Source organism: Lynx canadensis, chromosome B1 (genome assembly GCF_007474595.2).
Source record: "Lynx canadensis isolate LIC74 chromosome B1, mLynCan4.pri.v2, whole genome shotgun sequence".
In the NCBI taxonomy this organism is placed as follows: domain Eukaryota; kingdom Metazoa; phylum Chordata; class Mammalia; order Carnivora; family Felidae; genus Lynx; species Lynx canadensis.
In genome coordinates this window covers 25,172,422-25,192,245 of record NC_044306.2, presented here as the reverse complement: position 1 = coordinate 25,192,245, position 19,824 = coordinate 25,172,422, and the positions used below count along the sequence as shown (strand labels likewise).

Sequence of the window (19,824 nt, the reverse complement as noted above, 5' to 3'; positions counted from 1 at the left end):
CCTCAGTCAGGACATGGTGTATCATTTCTACGTTAGTGTCTGTGAGATTTCAGTTCTGGGAGGGCAGGGTGAGGTGCTCACCGCTGTATCTTCAGGACTGAGCACAGTGTGAGGTAAACAGTAGGGGCTGAATAACTGACTCAACTGAATCTGTAATGGGGTCTGTAAGGATGTCTCCTCCATCCTGGTAACCTTCTGCAGCCTGTCAAACAAAGTAGTAGGTATTTCAGGCTTAATATGTTATGTTTTGATCTTTATTTTATTCAGTTCTGAGGAAACCAGGTCTGGAGGCAGGGACACACATTAAAAAAAAAAAAAAAGGCTTTGTGTCTTTTTAAAAATTACGAGGTTTGGTTTTTTCCCTTTACTATGCCCAGAGTGAGTGTTTGTCCAAATAAAACCTCTTCTAAAAGGGATATCAGTTTCCAAGAAACAAGATTGATTAAAATTGCATCACAAAGAACTCTTCAATTTACCATCAGCGTCCACAGCCCCTATATAGGGTCTCCGCACGTCTTCACCAGTTTATACTTTAAGATCCCATTAGGTGGATCCCAGAATGTCCACTCTGTACAATCTCAAAACGGGCAATGATGAACCAAAGCGAGGGCTTAGATGGCATCCTAGATTCTCTTCCTTTTCAAATGACAGAAGCTAATTCAACCAGTTCCATTTAGCAAATAATAAATTTATTAGGTGCCTACAAGTACAAAACGCTGAAAGCTGCTGTAGGGGGTTATAAAGATGTGGAGGAGAGCCCTGCCCTCAAAGAGCTTACAATCTAGGTGATGAGACACAATTAGTAAGTCATGGCAGTATCACTTTAGGTGACTTACACAGAGTTCTTGGAACATTCACATCCTCTGAATTCTCCTGTTGTCAAATATGTTAAGGAATCCTTTCCACAGGAAAGCTGAACAGTGGGAAAGAGACCTTTTGTGGAATTAAACGGTGACCTTGGCTTTGCTTATATGAGCATCTTACTCTTCCTGGTTCCTTATTCTTATAACTTTCTCAGCATCCTTTCCTAACGACCTTTGTTAGGACAGCATCTCTATGCTTCCTGAACCTTCACTAGGGTTTCCTGTTTGTTAGTGAGTGGCTCAGTTGCAGTTTGGCCTTGAAATTATTTGCAGTCCCATTTTTCCTTCAGCAAATCTGATTTTCATTTTGGCTGATGCCAGGATGATATGCTTTGCAATCTGTGGTTCTAAGGGTAGGAGTGAGATGCGATACAAAGGAAAGCAGGCCAGACCTTTCCCTTACTTTAAACATTTAATAGTGCACTTACGGATTATATTCTGTACAGATACAGAGTAAGTTATAAACCTCTTCTTTTATTTTTTTTTACTTAGACTGTATTCATGTAAAGTGTATTTACATTAGGAAAAAAAAAGCATTGAGGTACAAAACCCAAAAGAATATCTGAGGTATAAATACAAGTATATTTTAAATAATATTTTTTGTCATGCTTTATCTAGGTTTGAAAGCACAGTGGACATGTGGACATGTTTCTTTATCTTAATAGAATGGTATATACAACATACAATCTTACAAATCTGAAAGCTATTAAAATTGCATATACAAGTATATCTTCATGAGGAACACTGATATCCAAAATACTCAAATTTTAAAACTCTAATCTTCCCCCGCTGCAAATTCTTCAAAGAACCTTTGAAATAACACTGACAATGGTAACTATAATATGTTATAACAAAATAAAACTCCTTCTTACAACTCTCATTCATACATTATTCACTTTTGATCCATACAAAATAAAGTCACTAATACTGTCTCATGAGTCAATCTTCATGGTTACGGTAAAACCTGTATAAAGACCACCCTTCCAAAAAACGGTGCTGGCACTTTTTTTGGGTTTTCTTTCTATGATAGCTATTTTCATTTACCACTAACATACATTCCAGGGGCATCATTATAAAGGAGAAGAAAAAGAAACGTAGGGAAAACAAAGCCGAGGGAAAAAAAGAAAAAAAGTCACAAAACCAGAAAACCTATTTGCTGAAAAGGACAGATCCAATTACTAAGTATGTGCAGCTTTCAGAAGCGCTATGAATAACCAGAATCCACGCCTGTTGTTAAATTTTAATACCTTGGTTTAAATTTACAGGGATTTCCTTGGGACAGACGTAGTTTCCTATGTTTTCAGTATGTCTTCAAGAGTTTGGGTTCGAAACATGAAAATGCAAAAAATTCCAGCAGGTAAAAAGTTCTGGGGCTCGACTGAGGAGATGTTAGAGTGTTCAGTCGTTACATCTCGACTTAAAAAACAAACAAGAACACACAATAAAACTGTGCTCTGGAGCTAGTAAGGGTGGGGAAGGGGGTGGGGGGGGGCGGAGTTTCTTCCCTGACCTGATCTATCCTGGGTAAAAAGTGTATCACTATTTGCAATCAGATCTAAAGACGGACTGTGTTTGAGACGGGACAGCGGAATCAAGCTACTACAATTACTTTAAGGAAAGAGGAGGTTGGTAAAAAAAGGAATGTGCTTAATGACTTGGAAAAAAAACAAGTGGGCGAGGGTTTCGGGGTTCCCTTTCTGGATGGATCCACGGGCAGTCAGATATTCCAGGTTGAACTGAACCTGACGCATCGGTATCCTCCGGGGAGGCATCTCAGTGTGCCAGACACTGTGTTCCAACGTATACATCTGTGCCATTCGACCAGCAACAAACACACATACACACACTCCTCTGTGCAAACCTTTCTTTGCTCATCTCAGTGAGAAACACGTCAAAGAGTACCAACTATTCCAGTGGATACGCCAGTCCCTCAGCACGCCGCGAATAAAATGACATAGGTACACATACGCCAGAATCACAAGAGAATGAAGTATCTTCATTATTTTTCGTGATGTATTTATAGTTTTGCTTCTCAGAAGCAGTTTGGATAAGAATACTTTTTTTTTTTTTTTTTTTGCACAGTCTTACATATTCCAGTCAAGGTCTGTACTCTAGACCTTAAACAAACAGGAAGCAGCTTTGAAAAGGTCTTAAATCACGAAAAGTCAATTCCTACACTCCAACTTGTCGTTTGCTTTGTTTCAGATTAGACTCAGAACGCATTCTTCCAAGGACTGGCAAGAATTCTAGAAACAACTATCCAGACGGCGGACGCAGTCGCTTGGCTTCAGTAATCACCTAGATTTGGGGTCTTTGGTTTCAGTGTTCTGATTATTGAAAGAGTCTCGGATCTTCACAACTTCAGCTGCACACAAATGTCCGAAAGATTTTGTGTACCACTCTGGCATGTGGCCCCTATAATGGGAAGGAAAAGCACATGGAGTCTTCAAACTGGAAAACACTGAAATAAGCTGGAGGGAATTCGGAATACATTTCCATTTCTTGATCCAGAAACCTTGTAAATAAAGATCGTATTCCAAGATAATCTCCTGGCACGTCTGTTACACCTCTGGAACCAGAAGTTTCTCAAGGAACAACATACTGAGTACAGATATTGAGTGGCATTGTTTGGGAAAAGTTTTAGCATATAGAACAAAAACAGATTACAGTCACATAGACAGTTGAAAAAGTACTGAGATGTAAAGACTTCAAATGAGAATTTAACCACTTTGGAAAGTTTTTTAGAGGTTCATGTTTTTGTCTGTATTGCTGAATTTCACAAATTTTCTAATAGGAACACACATTCATCAATGGCACAGAGTACAGGCCTAATTAATTACTAAAAGGGTATGTCATATATTCAAATATCTTTGAATGTAAAATGAGAATCACCTGCCTGCTACTTCAAACTCTCATTTCCTGTGGCTTTAAATTCATGTCAGAACCAGAGTATTCGTGTTGCTTTAGTACCACATTCTCTAAGGGATTGAAATCAGGAAGCCATCCCCCAAACACCAAGAAACACGAAGGTGTTACTTTACAAAAACTGCTCTTTAGGGAACAGACAAGACACAATGACGTGTTCATTTAAGCCATTCTCTGTGTCAGACAAAAAGTCTCATCTCCTTCATGACCCTCACCGTGTCAGAAATTAGAATCAGAACGTACCTTAAGTCGGCTCTGCACATGTAGGTGAGTTTGGATTTCCCTGACCCGCAGGGTTCGATCAGATACCTGGACAGGAGCACATTGACTCTCACCCCCACCACAGGTGCTCGGTCGTGATCCACAGAGGTGAGTAAAAGGGCACATGCCCCTTTAGGTAAATTAGTCCTCCATGTTCTGCAGAAACAAAATCAGAGTAAAAAAGATGGGATTTTCTGGAAGCCAAGTTTAAAATGGGGCCCCACTCTCAGAAGCTAAGGGGCAGGGTCAGTGGCTACGCTGTGTGACCCAGTCCTGGAGACGGTATCCTTTGAACTATTGTGCGAGGGCTCTTGAATGAGTAACTCTGTGCAGCGTCACTACAGTGAGTATGTATTCACATGTCAGTTCTTTGAAAGAGAACCAATTTGAAATGTGAATGAAAGCCATTTTTACATTTCACAAATGGATTTGTACATGGACATCCAGATCAGGGTCGCTCTATTGGAAAGCTCTGGACTAATGACGGGACATTTCCTCAAAGATTTCTGGAATTCCTCTTTCAATCATGTCTCCAGAGAATTTATGAATTACATATAATTCAGCTTTGACCACAGTGTACTTGGGACTTAAATGTTATTTCCTGGCTTATGCATTCACTTGCTGTTTCTAGTGAGAAAATCCATCCTTAAAGGGGCAAGAATCTGCTACCAATGAGCATATTCAACTGAATGTGCCTCTAATTCTGAGTTCAGCTCCAAAAGTGTTCCAACCATTTTCAGCGATGAACACACTGTTGGAATACATACAGATACATTTCCCATATTTGCAAGGGTTCCACACTTTCCGTTTTACATAATTGTATCATCTTATCATATTCAGTGACACCAGGCTCATCCTTGCCACAGTAATCATTTTGGAACCTCTCACCTCAAAACAACGTAGTCCCGGGCAGGGTGGGGCGCCATACTGTTTTGGACATACTGGTAAATTTCAGTTTGGCTGTCTAGGATTTCAATCACTTTTGAATCCAACAGGTCTACATCCCAGAGGTGCTGCTCTTTAAGTAGGCGCTTTAAGATCTCCTCAGGCATAGCAGGGATTTCGATGGTTGACCTCCAAAGCCTCAGAGGCGGTCCTTCGCTCACCTGAAAAGAGGATGCATTTTTCAGTGCTACAATTCACACACACCTACACTTTGAAGGCAAACTGCCAGCTCTATTTATGGTCATGTGTTTAGGGGCTAATTACTATCTATATGCTGGTGTTCCCAAGTATATTCAAGAGCAGGCCAGAAAGCCTGGCCTTAGACTAATTTTCCAGTCAAAATTATTAACATCTGTTCTCTTGGGGCCTATATTAGAGTCAGTGCAATAAAATCAGATGATTTATATACCCATTCTAAAGCCTCCTTGGCCATCCCGACACCCCCACTGTTTATTTCTTCTCAAGGTGGTAGAGACAGGACCAAGAAATACTATCACGGGCCTGTCATGCTGAACCATACAAGATGCCCCTGTCTTCAAGGGGCTTTTAGTCCTAACAAGTTAATTTCTCCCCCAAGTACTCTCCACTCATTAAAGGGCCAAGAGAAAAGTGGCTGAGAACAGAGGACAGTGCAAGGGGATTCTGAGAAAATTACGGAAAAATCTGATCATGTCATAAAACACCTTAAAGCCCAATACCACTAGTAAAACATTCCAGGGGACTCTAGTGTGATTCTGTGGCCCCAGAAGATTTCATTAGATGGTCGGATTCCTCTGACAAGTGTATTTATTATTCCTTGCTGGACTCTTCCACTCTTACCTGGGGAACTGAATCACCTGGCTGCCCAGATCTACAAGGGAGGGAGTGGGTGACAGATTCCCACAGACAGCCGTGTTAACACGGCCACAGGGTCTCATCTCTGATGAACCTGAATCCTGACCACTGGAACCCAACTGGCTGACAGTGGGGACAAGACTTACTTTCTTATAGGACAGTTCAGCCTGCTCTGATGTGGAGTAGCTGACCCAGCCTTTAAACTTCTCCTTGACTTCTTTAAACAGGCTATCCACACAGTCCTGGAGGAAGTGCTGGTAGTCAGCCGACTCGTCGTTACGCAGGCGTCCCAGTGCTTCTAGAGTGAGGGGCTTCAGCTCCTGTTCTGTGTAGGAATTCCGACATCGACTCATTTCCTCGGGAACCTGTGGTGGGTGCAAGGGACAAAAAGGAGGTGAGTCTGCCTGTACTGTTCCTGTTGCCCAGCAGAGGAAGCGGCAGTGCGGGAGCCGCGGACTGGGTTCTCAGGGAGGTGCAGGCGCCCCCACTACTCTCTTTCCAGCAGACGGACGGTGGCCCTGCCGACCTCACGTGCTATCGTGAGTAGTGAGGATACGAACAGATCACCTTCCTGAAGGTGTCCAAAAAGCCTATTCTCACGTGAGGTATTCTTGCGCTTTGGGAAGTCACAGTAGAGGGTAAGTGACTAACCCAGGGCTTGCCTCTCAGATACAGAACTTAATTCAAAAATGTGTTGCTTTTGCTTCTTAAGTAAAGGGGTATGGAGATAGGCGAATTTCATTAAACACATTAGCTCTAATGAGCTTATATGTTATAAAATAAGATTTTTTTATAAAAGAAACAAAAAATACCTTCTCCAGCCATGTATATAATCTCCAGCTGTGCAAAGATGTGAGCAAGCATGGTGCCCACGACCTGGTCCTAACTATCGGAGTTCTCCTCAACCGAGCGCCAAACCCCCTGACGCCTCACCTGGAAGAGCTTCTTGCACTCGGCAATCATATGGGCCAGCCCCTGCGTGGCAGCGAGGTTTTCATTCAGATCCTTCTGATCTGGTTTACCCAAGCTTTGTTTCCTTTGCATCACCCTAGGCAGAAGAAAGAAGGGAGGGGGAAGACTCAAATATTTATATGTTTTTAATTAATGTGTTATTCCAGGAAACCCAGAGGAGAGAAAAAAAACCATTTTACTAGAGCCTATCTGTTCTTTTTTTTTTTTTTTTTAATTTTTTTTAACGTTTATTTATTTTTGAGACAGAGAGAGACAGAGCATGAATGGGGGAGGGTCAGAGAGAGAGGGAGACACAGAATCCGAAACAGGCTCCAGGCTCCGAGCTGTCAGCACAGAGCCCGACGCGGGGCTTGAACTCACAGACGTGAGATCGTGACCTGAGCCGAAGTCGGACGCTCAACTCACTGAGCCACCCAGGCGCCCCTAGAGCCTATCTGTTCTTAAGAGGTTCGGGAGAGCTTCACTTTGGTCACAAAAATTCCTCAGTTTTATCAGCCGAGCACACACACACACACACACACACACACACACACACACACACAAAACCCAAAAAACCAAACCAAACAAAACAAAAACATGAAAGGGGCGGTTTTCAGTGAGATCCAGGCTATTTAAAACCATCACGTTAAACAGGTTCCCGTTTAAATAGGACAGCCCAGAAGGTCTCTAGGTGGTGGTGGGGAGAAGAAAGGCAGCTTGCAGGGGTGCATAGATGGGAGGCACTGGATGTTGCAGTAAATGGTGTCACCATTCTTTACGGTTTAAATAAATAAAATCCCCTCCTGAAGGTAAGGGGACAATCTATTGTTTCCTAGAGATTTTGTCTTAATCTTATCTGATCTCTCCTGCTCATCTCCAGTTCCCTATCCTATTGAAGATGGAATGCATCAGTCCACGTGAGAACCAGATAAAAAGATACTGTACTATATGGCTTTCAGAAGCAAAGCTCACTTCAACTAGTAGAACCAGGCTGTACCTGTAGCTAAGGAATATGTGTCAAGCACCTTTAGAGCTGAGGAGAAGGGTCAGCTGGATGGGTTTCACATTTGGGATTGTGTCCAGTCGGGGACTCCTTTCTCACCTACCCTGCTGTGAGGCCCGCACGTGAAATACTCACACCAGTAAGAAGCTTCAACTGGCTCTGCCATTTCCCCTTCAGATGTGGGCAAGTTACCTATTAAACTATTAAACTGACCCTCCCTGAAGTCTCACTGTCCTCATGTTAAAATAGGCCCTGCCAGTATCTTCACCTCTTAGGATCCTTACAAGGATTAAATGAAAGAATGAATGTCAAGGGTGTAGTCCTGTGGTTGGGTCAGAGTAAGTGCTGAGCAAATATCAGCCTTTGTTAGTTATTTTCCAGATTCTCTGACTTCTTCTATGGCCACTCCCAGCTTGTATACATCTAACGAGAAACTCTGCACACAATTGGCCTGGGCCAGGTCTAGCTTTGAGGCTCAACACTATCCTTAGTTCTGATAGATCCAGCTGACTACCTTACAACTTGTAGCACAGGCTGGGGGCTTGGCTTTGTTGACTCTGCAGAAGTCAAGGCAGCAAGGGCCTTATCCCCATCCAGTTTTTTAGGTCAGCAAATCCTCATGATCCTTTGCTGGCAGAAAGTTTGATGGCAACGTCACAGAGGGCACTGGGGGGGGGGGGGTTCAGGGAAAACACTTGCCATAACGAAGCACACATCCAAATTGCTCTCAAAGCCTGGGTGTCACTAGACTGTCTGGAAAGTTACGCCCCCAGGGCTGAGAAGAAAGGAGGGAAGTAAGGGGACCGTGAAGGATGGAGGCTAAACTCCTTTGTGCTTGACTCAAGTGTGAAACCAACGAAAACCCAGGGACAACTGAGAAGGAAAGGTAGGTTGTGTTTGTTGGAAGAACAGAGCATGTGCGTGCATATCTCGTCTGACCCGTACCTTGGAGAAGAATTCTCTCTCTTCAGGGTGTTGAGGTGGAAAAGGGAGGGCGCTAGGCACACAGCCAGGTTGGTGGGGGTCATCTGGTTTTCTTTGACGGCGGCCGTGACATCGCTCAAGAAATAAAGGAGCGTCTGTAGAACCTCCCGGTTCTCATCAGGCAGGAGCATAATGGCGGCCTTGATCGCCTGGAGGCGCTGGTCCTTGGGCACACCTGTATAACACAGGCATTTCCCCCATCAGCTCGGTGCTTTTCCACGCGCATTGCAAGGAAACGTCCCAAAGCAAACACCAGCACCAACGACCTCGGCCCAGTCCTGAACAAGCGCTTGCAGAAAGTGTACTTGAGGTTAATATGGAAGAAATTAGGGACGGCCACCAGCGTCACTGCCCTCAAGTATTTCCTGCCTGTGGAGGAGTTAAAAAATTTTCAACACCCACAATGCCAATATCCTAAATCCACCTCAGAGTTCAGCTCCAGATATGATGCCTGTTCTTTTGGTTTTTGGAATAGCTTTTCTTTTCTAAGTATTTTTTTTTGGAACTCCCCAGTTTACCATTCTTGATTACTGAAAACACAACACACAGTTATACTTTTGTGTAGTTTCAGTGAAAAACCTTATTGAAGACGTGTACAAGGGGATAAAATCTTTCTTGGCCTTTATACAAAGGGTCCAGTATCTTTGGGGACCTTCCATAACTAGAACTGATCGGCTCATTCGTAAAATGGAGAAAGCAAGCTGCTAAAAGAGTCAGCTGAAACAGATATTTTTACTAGTAATGTTTTTAAGTTTTAGAAAGCATACTGAGAGGCTATTACAAAAATATATGCTTGAGAAATAAAACCAGGAAAATGACATACATGTAGAAAATGCGGGGCTCAACCTTCAGGTCTCCTTTACTCGGCAAATCTGCCTTTTTTAAGAGGCATGTGGTGGAAAAATCAAGTCAGTCAAGTGCAGCTCCGTAGGACAAACCGATTAACGGCTCCATGGTTACAACACATAACAAATACCTTGGTGGGGAAAATGTGACCTGTGTTTTCAGAAAATCTGAAAGGATGAAACAAATAATGAAATAATCCAGACCAGCTCCATTTCTCATAAGATGAGGTCCAGCGCGCCAGGCTGGAGACAATTTGAGCACGGAGAGAAGCTGCTTCTATATTACGTGGCTGTAACACCACACGGAGCCAAGAAAAACATGGGGCCGTAAAAGCCATAATCCTGATCTTGACCATTAATTTAGACAACTGTTTGCTTTAAGCTTTACTTAAAAGTGAGAAGGGCATGGGTATTGTTTTCCCAAGTATTTCTGGCAGAAGTGGAGATGAATAACAGAAAAAGATTATTTATTCACTTTCCAGCAAGATAAACCACACAGACACCTGTGACGTTTTAAACACAGCAGGCCCTGCTGGAGAGATGAGAGTCAACTGAAATATCTTGGTACCTGCTCTTTTAAGCATCTAAGGGAAGACTGTTCTAGAAATGAATGAAGGAATGAGCTCCCGGATCACAATGTAAAAATGTGTAATTGCTTCAGTAATTAGAGAATGACGATAAGGGAAATTTATTTCTGCATTATTCAACAGGTACACAGAAACCTATTCCACAAACAAGGAGAAAAGGAAGAAAGAAGTTGATGACATGTGTTTCCAGGAAGGTCATCATGTGGCTCTAAAAGAATGGCATCAAAGGAAGCCAAGGTTTCAGGTGGTCCCACTTTTCCCCAAGGCCAACGGCGTTAAGATCAAAGAACACTTACACTGGTAGATCTGTAGAAAGGTTTCCGAGAGTTTGTTCGTCATTAGTGGCTCAGGAAGGTCTCGAAAATACTGCTTCAACATGTCTGCTACATCATAAGCAGACTGTCCCTCATAGCTGACACAATCTATGGCACTTTCATTCATCTGGCGCAGAGCCTGAATCCGGGACTTGACACCCGACTTTCTGAAGAGCCCAACCTGTTGGAAGAAAAACATTAAATGGCAAGACAGAAGCAGCATTTTCACTACAAAACTATGAAAAAGAAGCATGCATCTGAGGTCCCATGATTCAGCGGGGCCTGCACGAGGCAGTTCTCACCTGATCCAAACAGTGGTTGCGGAGGTAGCGCATGGCCTGCTGAATGCTCTGGGGCAGGGGCTGTCCTGTGCGCTGCACATTGACCGTCAGAGGGACCCCGAACACATTCCGGTCCTTATAGTCTGGAACCTTGATCCTTTTCATGAACTTGGGCACAGCCCTATTTAAAGAGCGGGTGGGGGGAGGTTATGTTTATTTGTCTGTAGACCCTTAATCCATCTTTTGCAGGTAAACCCTGTGAGCTTTGTATCCGTGCTACTAAGGTGGCTATTTAAATTAAATAAAATGACAAATTTAGTTCCTCAGTTGTATTAGCCGCAGTTCAAGTGCTCACTAGCCATCTGTAACCAGTAGCTGCCGTCTGAGCAAATACAGCACATTTCCACCATCACAGACAGTTTCACGGGACAGTGCTATTCTGGATCTTCTAAGAGTTGGGGCTCTGAGGCCCAGTAACATTTTCTCCACTGGGGATTCTTCTCCCACTATTAACTCTGAGAACTGGGTTTATATCCTTGAGGGAGCTGATGGGCTTCCTTACAAAATGGCGGCATAGGAAGGCACACGAACAGAAAAGAACATTCAAGGCCCTAATTTAGGAGCTTCATGACAGAATTTGAAAAACACGTTCCCATTTGTCCTGTAAATGGGCAAGAATCATTTCTAAGTTCTTGATGAGATACAAAGTATTTAGGGTATAAAAAGGATCATGTAATGCTGGAGGAGAAAATAGCAAATACGTGATGTTGGTCCAACATAATGAGAACCAATTCCAGAGCTCAACAGTGGGGGCCAAGCTAATGACCCGAAGTCAAAATAAATTCTCCTGCAGATGACCCTGGAGAATATAACATCTTTAGGTTTCTAAAGGAAGATGGAGAAGAACAATGAAGGTTTTGTGAGCCTACCCCAGGCTCCCTGGAGTCCTGAAACCAGGTCCAGCCCCAGAAGTATATGGAGCAACAGGAAACCGATGTCATGCATTTAATGCTGTCAAGCAGAAATTTCAGCTCTACAAGTGACCTCTCTAAACGGGACAAGAAAGGGCAAGGCCGGACAGGAAAAGAACTTTGTGTAGAATTTCTCCCTATTCCATGGATCCCACAATGCGAGGCTTTTACATTTGGTTTTGACTCACTGGAAAAACTGACCAGAACTCAAGAAGTATTACGGACTTTCAGATTCTTGAGGGTTTGGTGGGAAGGGGGGTGGGCAACTCAGAACCGAGAATGTAAAATATGCACTTTTAAATAGCCAGCAGGGAAAATATGACTCTACGCACAGAGGAACACTGCAGAAGACAGACTGCTTTGACTTCTGAGCGCTCGCCAACAGCCACGGCACGTTACTGTTTATAGCCCTACGAAAGGTAAAACTAAAGCGTAGAGCCAAATTTGTATTTCCATACAGTAAGTTTATGGTATCATGGCCATAAGTGTGCATAATACTTGCTTTGTCGGGGGAAAAAAGCCAGCGGCGGAATGTGCAAAGAACACATTACGATCTCCACCGAGAATCTGAAGCATGCGGGGATAAACCGGTCAATACTTATTTCTGTCATTCAGAACAAACAACTTCTGTATTTAGCAAGGCTCACATAATAACAGCCTTTGAACGGGAGGTGCTTTGATGCTGAAGCTAAACTCACTACGAGTCCTGAGGAGACGGGGGGCTGGAGAGAGAAACAACAGTTCTGCTGCTTTGCTGACGTACCTCGGCCCCTCTGGTTTGCTCCAGAGCGCTACTGAGGACATGGGCTGCTTCTCTGTTTTTATACAAAGCAGTGAATCCAGATGATAAACACTCAGATTAGGGAAAAGGCTTAAGGATACCCAGCTGACACTGTGAAATGCACTTGGATGTCAATCTAGAGATAGTTCTCTGCTTTGCACTGCTAGCAGAAAAATTAAGATACACACACAGTGGGTCACATCCGTGGCCCCTCCAGCCTAACGATGTCCATCTCACGTGATACACACGGAGGCCGCAGTTTTAAAAGTAATCATGAACAGTTCATCTGAGGGATTTTACCTTCGTGTGTATTTAGTCTGTAGTATCTTAGAGCAGTGAATTCCTTACGTTTATTATTCACTGGAAGTGTCTTTGTTAGAAAGAAACATAACCTAAATTTTTTAGCACAGGGAGATTTTTGAGTGATGCTTCAAATATTTCCATCAAAAATGATTTCTAAAAACATACCTGGAGAAGGTCAGGAGGCCCGAACTGTACAGTAAGCATTTCACAGTTGGTCTCAACATCTTATGACCTGAACATTTTTCTTTCCTTCCTTCCATAACATGATCTGATCAGTACATCTATTTACCCACGGGGGGCTCTTTCTAACACAGGAAGGAGGTGCCTGTACAGTGTGATGGAACGGCCACGCATTCTCACTCCATCAACTGGCCATTTGTCACTCCGGGCACTGAATCTCCCTCCACCAATCCCGCTGCTTAGTCCCCAAAGTTACACTGGCTTGAGCAGTATCAGATGTGGCCTCAAGAATGCAGGGATTACATTTGGATGATAGTCGAAAGGCATTCATAGAGGATGGATACCTTCAGCTTCAGGGAGCTGCCCCAAAACATTTCCAATTAGTTGACCGAGCACAGTAAACTCTTACCAGCTAAAACCATGCTTATTCGAAGGCGTGTACTTCTCTAGCAGGGCGGTTAACTTTAGGAGCGAGTACTTCTGCAGCAGGTTCATCTGGGCCACAGACTGGCAGTTAATCTGCAGCGATACAGAGTTTAAGCTCGGCCGATGGGAGCTCTGGAAACTGTGCCATCGCAGTCTGTGCCTACGGGAGAGGAGCAAGGGGAGGGGTGAGTATAAGAGAGAGAAGCAGGGGAGGGGTGAGCACGAGGGAGAGGAGCAAGGGGAGGGGCGAGTACAACGGCTTTTTAACAGGTACACACAAAATCAGCGGTGGGCTGCCTGCTGGCCTCTTATCTTAGGAACCGAGAGAACTGACTTCTACTCCATTCTTTTCTTCCCCTCCCCACCCACGATAAAATACACATTACATAAACGGCCATCTTAACCACTAAGTGACAGCTCAGGGGCATAAAATCTCTTCACGCCCTTGTACAACCATCGCCACCATGCATCCACAAGACTTCCTTCCTCTTCTCAAGCTGAAACTCCGCACCTATGAAACAACATCCACCCTTTTTGGATGTTAGGGCCTCTTGATCTCTTTCCTTAGGAGCTCACAGGGCCAGGAATGCCCTAACCCCATGTCCCCCACATGAGAGCGGCAGCAATCCCTTTCCTACCTCCCCCACCTCCAGAGGGCAGCCAAGCTCTCACCTATTGGACCTTGTCAGAGAGGCCCCAACCCCAGAATCCCTCCTTTCCGGGATGTCGGAGGGCTCTTCCGGCTCGTTCAGTGAGTTGCCGGTACTGTCCAGGTCACTGGGTGTGGCTCGGTCGTTGTCCACATCCAGGTGTATCTGTTTGGGAGACGACGGGCACGGAGAGACTGAGTCCAGGGCTGAGTCGGAGTCTCCCTCGTCTGAAAACTTCTCCGACCACTGGTTGACTATCCTCTGCATCCCCTTCACGTGGTAGAGGATGTCATCCAGCTCGGGGAAGATGTCCTCATTCTCCAGGTCGGCCAGGTCACCCGAACTGGAGTACAGGATGGAGCCAGGCACGTTGTCATAGATACTCAGGCGGCTGCTCATGGAGCTGGACGAATTGCGTCGCTTAAGCTCCTTGGGGCCGTCGCTGCCGTTGTCCCTCCGCAGGCTGATGTGGCCCGGGCCGTGGAAGCTTCCAGTCCTCCAGTTGACGGAGCTGTTCTTCCCTGACGGAGAGAAACTGCCGTTGGAGAGTGCCTTGGGGAAGGTGCCGGGCTTGTGATCTTCCGGGATGTAGAACACTGCGTCCTCTGGGTAGGTCTCGCGGTTCTTGAAGTTCTGTTCCATAACGTTGTTGAACGTGGACTGGTTGAACGGATCGAAGCCCTCCAGGTACATGCCCACCCGCTTGTTGCAGGCGCTGAGGCTCCGGGTCCTGGTGACCGGGCTGGGCGTGCTCACGGCGCTGCTGGTCTCTGACTGGCTGCTGCTGCTGCTGGTCTGCGTGGAGTTGGAAACGCTCCGCTTGCGAACCGCGGGCACGTTGATGTGGTTGCCGTTGAGCGCGGAGATCTCCACGCAGTTCAGCTGCTTCAGCTTCTCCTCGTCCATCCCCTCCTGCAGGATGGGCCCACTGATGATCAGCCCCAGCTTGGAAGGCGCCTTGTGCTTGCCGTGGTGCGAGCCCTTGAGCTTCAGGCTCTCCATGCGTTTCAGCAGGCTGCGCGTCTTGGACTTGGCGTTCTTCTCGTGGCCTTTCATGCTGAAGCTGAAGCTGGACAGTTCCTTGGGGGAGGGCAGGCTGCAGAAAGAGTCGTCATTGCCCACGAAGTTGCCGGAGGAGCACACGCTGATGACGGAGTTCGTGCGGGGCGTCGCCGCGTCCCCGGTGTGAGGCGCGTGCACCGGGAGACTGCCGGTGCTGCTGAGGCTGCGGACCGAGGCCACCTCCTGGCGCTCGCTGAGGTCCGTCAGCATGCTTTCATGGCTCGCCGCGTTCTTCAGGTGGGCATCGTCCGGGGCCCCGGGGGCTGCGTCCTGCTTTGAAGAAAAGACATCAAACTCTTCCAGCCGGGACCACCTCTTGCTGTCCCTCTGGAAAGTCCATTTGCCGCTTATTGCACAGGGCTCGTCCTCATCCGAATCCTCACTCTGCAAAGACAGAATGGAAGCATTCATCGCTGGGACCGGCAGACAGCAGGGAGCGGGGACGTGTGCTGGGGGCCGGACGCCTAGGACCTGGCTCATGATAGGCCATCAGTGTCAATTCCCCCTTTGTATCTTTATTTTATTACTTATTATTATGATTATTACTTTATTATTCTTTTTTTAAATGACAAAGATGTATGTTGGATGTCAGGACTTTGACAGGAAAAAGCCTGACCAAGTGTTTCAAGCTAAATAAGAATTATTTTGTAGAAACTGTTGGATCTGTAGGCTGTTCTTTAAGTGCTCACAGAGGAAAACTCTAAGATCTGTGAAAATTCCAGGCATGCAAAATATTTTGAGCTGGAGTCAGCAACGGGTAGGACTCCCTCTGGTCTGCCTCCAATTTTGCTGTCTGTTGATAGCATGTGTTTATATTCTCTTTCACAATTAAAAAGGTAGTTTTCAAACACTAAGAAGAATGGACACTGAAGTCTGTGGCCACCCTAAAAGCAAACAAGATCTCCTACCAGACCGGTGGAGACACCAAGCAAGGTAAGTCGCCACATCTCTTAAGGCAGATACTTTTCAGCTTCTTACCTGTTCTTTTTCATCCCTTCCCCCACCAGACACAGGGTCTCGAGCTAATGCCACACATGTCCTGTGAAGTTTCAACCTCAGACGTGCTCCAGGCAATTTAACAAGGCCTCACAAATACCCAGTCCTGACAGCATGGAACACTCACAAACACGATGTTACATCTTTGCTGATTATGCTTGATTTATGGGCAGGACTCAGGGTTATGCTGTGTCACAAACTACCGCATCTGAGCCTTTTAGGCGGGATATCAAAAGGCCCAGCTCAGTGTGATGCATGTCTTTCCCACTGGTGTGGAAAGTATCACATGACCCACGTTTCACAGGACAATGAGTAGAGAGCATGAAACGCTGACTTGTGGACTCCTCTCCACAGCCCAGTGGGTGCTGAGGTTCCAGTTCATTTGTTTAAAAGGTTTAACTCCCCCGAGAAGGCGGCTTGTTGCAAGACAGGGACCGTAGGATAATTAAAATCTGTACTCTGAACAGTCAGAAATATGTTCTTTGACCAAACTTATTCCTGTTTACTCTAATTTGTGACACTCACTCCCAGGACTACACCCACTTCTTCTCCTACGATCTCATAAAAGGTTCTCACATTTCATCCACAGAAGTTATGTGCCACCATTCCACTAGAATGTGTGGGATTTCCTGCCCTTCCCTCCAACTCCCCCACCTCTTTTCCTCCCTCCTATCTCTCATTATTCTTCAGCACCCCACAGGCTACCTCCATCCCTGCAGCTCTGAAACACTGTTACTGTTATATGGGAAGAGACAGAGTTCCCAAAGAACTTTAGCTTTAATTTCTGAAGGGAATAATGGAGGGTTCACTGGGGTTCCCTACGTCTTATCCCTTTAATCTGGAGTAGGCAATGAGTTAAAAAGGCAAAATAATAGATGATTTCTTCCGATAAAAAACAATCAAAAAAAAAAAAAAACCCTCATAGATACAGAGAACAGACTGGTGGTTGTCAGAGGCAGGGGTCAAAAGGTACAAATATCCAGTTATAAAATAAATAAGGTTCGGGGATGTGACGTACAGCATGGTGACTATAGTTAATAATACCGTATGGTATATTTGAAAACTGCTGAGAAAGTAGATCTTTTCATCACAAGAAAAAAAAATGTAAGTATGTGTGGTGATGGATGTTTACGAGGCTTCTTGCCATGATCACTTTGTAATATATGCAAATATTGAGCCACTGTGTCATACACCTGGAACTAGTATTATGTTATATGCCAGTTTTATCTCAATTAAAAAAAAAATAGTAGGAAAACCACAATTCATTGCCTAGCTGCAACTATTGGTTTCAGTTACATAAGGCTACTTGGTCTTTGGTAAACCTGAAGGGATGTTAAAAATGCAGATATTTGGGGCGCCTGGGTGGCTCAGTCAGTTAAGCATCCGACTTCGGCTCAGGTCATGATCTCGTGGTCCGTGAGTTCGAGCCCCGCGTCAGGCTCTGTGCTGACGGCTCAGAGCCTGGAGCCTGCTTCGGATTCTGTGTCTCCCTCTCTCTCTGACCCTCCCCCGTTCATGCTCTGTCTCTCTGTCTCAAAAATAAATAAACGTAAAAAAAAAATTAAAAAAAATGCAGATGTTTTTGGAATAAGGAAGTAATAAGAGTTTGAGAGATAAAACCTCTTACAAAACACACAGTTTTTGGTCTGCCCCCTTTCCTCCCATCCTATTATATATCGTATATACTCACTCTCTTCCGATGAGGACTAATTTCCAGCTTCATCACCGCACATTTGTTTAAAGTATTTAGACGCCTACAGAGCAAAGAAATAATATTAGTAAAGATAGGAAACCAATGATGGGTAGATAAATATTTTTTCCAAACAGGTGACATGCTTAATGAGCTTCTTTATTCTATAAAAAATTATAATTTAGAAGAGTATTAGGAACTTCTTTAAGAAGTGAACAGTTTAAAAATACCTTTACACCTTTCTTCATTTATTTTTTTTTAAACTTTTTTTAATGTTTATTTGTTTTTTAAGAGAGAGAGACAGAGTGCAAGCTGGTGCGGGACAAAGAGAAAGGGAGACGCAGAATCTGAAGCAGGCTCCAGGCTCTGACCTGTCAGCACAGAACCCGATGTGGGGCTCGAACCCACGAGCTGTGAGATCATGTCCTGAGCTGAAGTCGGACACTTAACCAACTGAGGCACCCAGGCGCCCCTACCTTTCTTCATTTAAATTGATTATTGCTATTTTACAGTAAAGTGACACATTGCTATGGCACTATCCGGTATTTCTTATTCTTCATGGAACAAACAACTCTCAATGAGGGATTTTATTCTTCCTAGAGCACCTAGGTTGGGCCATTAGGTAGCTCCACACAGTGCCAAGAAATAAGAGCCACTGAAGTCTCCTTAGAAATGGGAACAGCAGCAAGGAACCAAGCAGAGTTCTTGGTAAAATAAATGGTATATTCTATCTCAAATAAAAATCCAAAGACGGAAATAAACCAATTTTTAGTTATCTGCAATAAATAATAATCTTAGACACTCTGTTCAAAAATGTAATGAGTTCTTGGACAGAAAGGAAATTGGTGCCTCTCTAAGACCCAATTCTTTTTACAACGTCCGGTATAGGACAGGATAATGTTGGGTACAGTCGTGGCAATAGTGCAATTACTGAAAAAATTTTTATACAGCAGCCTCGAGGGTCAAAGTCTTTAGAGTTCAAGCAAGAATAAGAACTTGATCAGATTCTTGTTTGGAACAAGGGTCACATTTTTACTTTGGGTACTTTTTTTTTTTTTACCACTGTCAAGGAGTAACATGTCAATTTATAATTAGGGAAATAATTCAGGTTTCCTGAAAACCAGATACTAAAACAAAACAAAACAACCAAACAACCCCTCCCCCCCACAAAGTCCCCCAAAACAAAGTTCCTCATTGGGAAATAATGAAATAGCTGAGAAAAGAAACCCTTTACATATGCAGGAATACGTGGTATGTGAAAGTGTGAATGACAGCCCTCTCTGACAGCTTCCAGATGACCATCACTTGGTCTTCCTCAAATAAGCCTTTAACGAATCTGTCTTCCACGGTCAGCTACCTGTTTTTTCCTACAATTGCAATTCTTCTGTTTTCATAGGAAAAGAGCATTTAATTCACACAAATTCAAACTGACCATAAGACTGCTTCAAGGCTTTATCTCCCCGATTCTGTTCTTGCAACTTGTCTAACAACTTGATGCAGGAGGATAGAAAGTATTTTTGCCTGCTGATAAGACCGCCTTTGATTTCATAGATTATGTGGTAGCCTGTTTACAGAATAAACAAAGATAACTCAGGACGCCTATGTTGCCTATGTTCTGAAAAATTCTCTCTGTCGATGGGGAGGGAAAGAAAACAAATAACTAAGAAAAAGCCCAAACTTTAAAATGAGTAGCTATAAGGTCCCTCCCCAAGGGGCCAGCCTTACTTACGTGACTGATGCCCACAGTGTGTTTTAGTTCTTAAATGTTTTCAAGATTTAAAGAATCCGGAATGGTTACACTTAGTCTTAGGTCTGGGTTTCATTAATCAAACCTGTAATCAAATACCCACTTGAGTTCATTTGGGCTTTAATGGTTGAGTGGTGTTTATAACCAGGTTTACTAGGCATGGAAGCCTGTGGCAGGGGGGAGGGGCCTAGTTCACAAACTCTAGATGTGAGTCCAACAAAAAAG

The 19,824-nt window shown here is 44.3% G+C and overlaps 1 protein-coding gene across 4 annotated transcripts in view; it reads right to left on the bottom strand.

The window, feature by feature from the left end:
- Window positions 1–667: 667 nt before the first annotated feature.
- The window catches only part of DLC1 (DLC1 Rho GTPase activating protein), a 443,051-nt gene continuing 423,894 nt past the window's right edge, over window positions 668–19,824 (bottom strand). For all 4 annotated transcript variants that reach the window (XM_030312240.1, XM_030312242.1, XM_030312243.2 and 1 more), the window contains 11 exons: window positions 17,853–17,916; window positions 14,127–15,550; window positions 13,438–13,614; window positions 10,815–10,974; window positions 10,495–10,693; window positions 8,728–8,941; window positions 6,762–6,876; window positions 5,975–6,193; window positions 4,938–5,155; window positions 4,032–4,205; window positions 668–3,278 (listed from right to left, as the gene is read on the bottom strand). In XM_030312240.1, coding sequence (XP_030168100.1) covers window positions 3,158–3,278; window positions 4,032–4,205; window positions 4,938–5,155; window positions 5,975–6,193; window positions 6,762–6,876; window positions 8,728–8,941; window positions 10,495–10,693; window positions 10,815–10,974; window positions 13,438–13,614; window positions 14,127–15,550; window positions 17,853–17,916 — 3,085 coding nt within the window. In that variant the 3' untranslated portion in view covers window positions 668–3,157. The remainder of the gene's footprint in view (window positions 3,279–4,031; window positions 4,206–4,937; window positions 5,156–5,974; window positions 6,194–6,761; window positions 6,877–8,727; window positions 8,942–10,494; window positions 10,694–10,814; window positions 10,975–13,437; window positions 13,615–14,126; window positions 15,551–17,852; window positions 17,917–19,824) is intronic.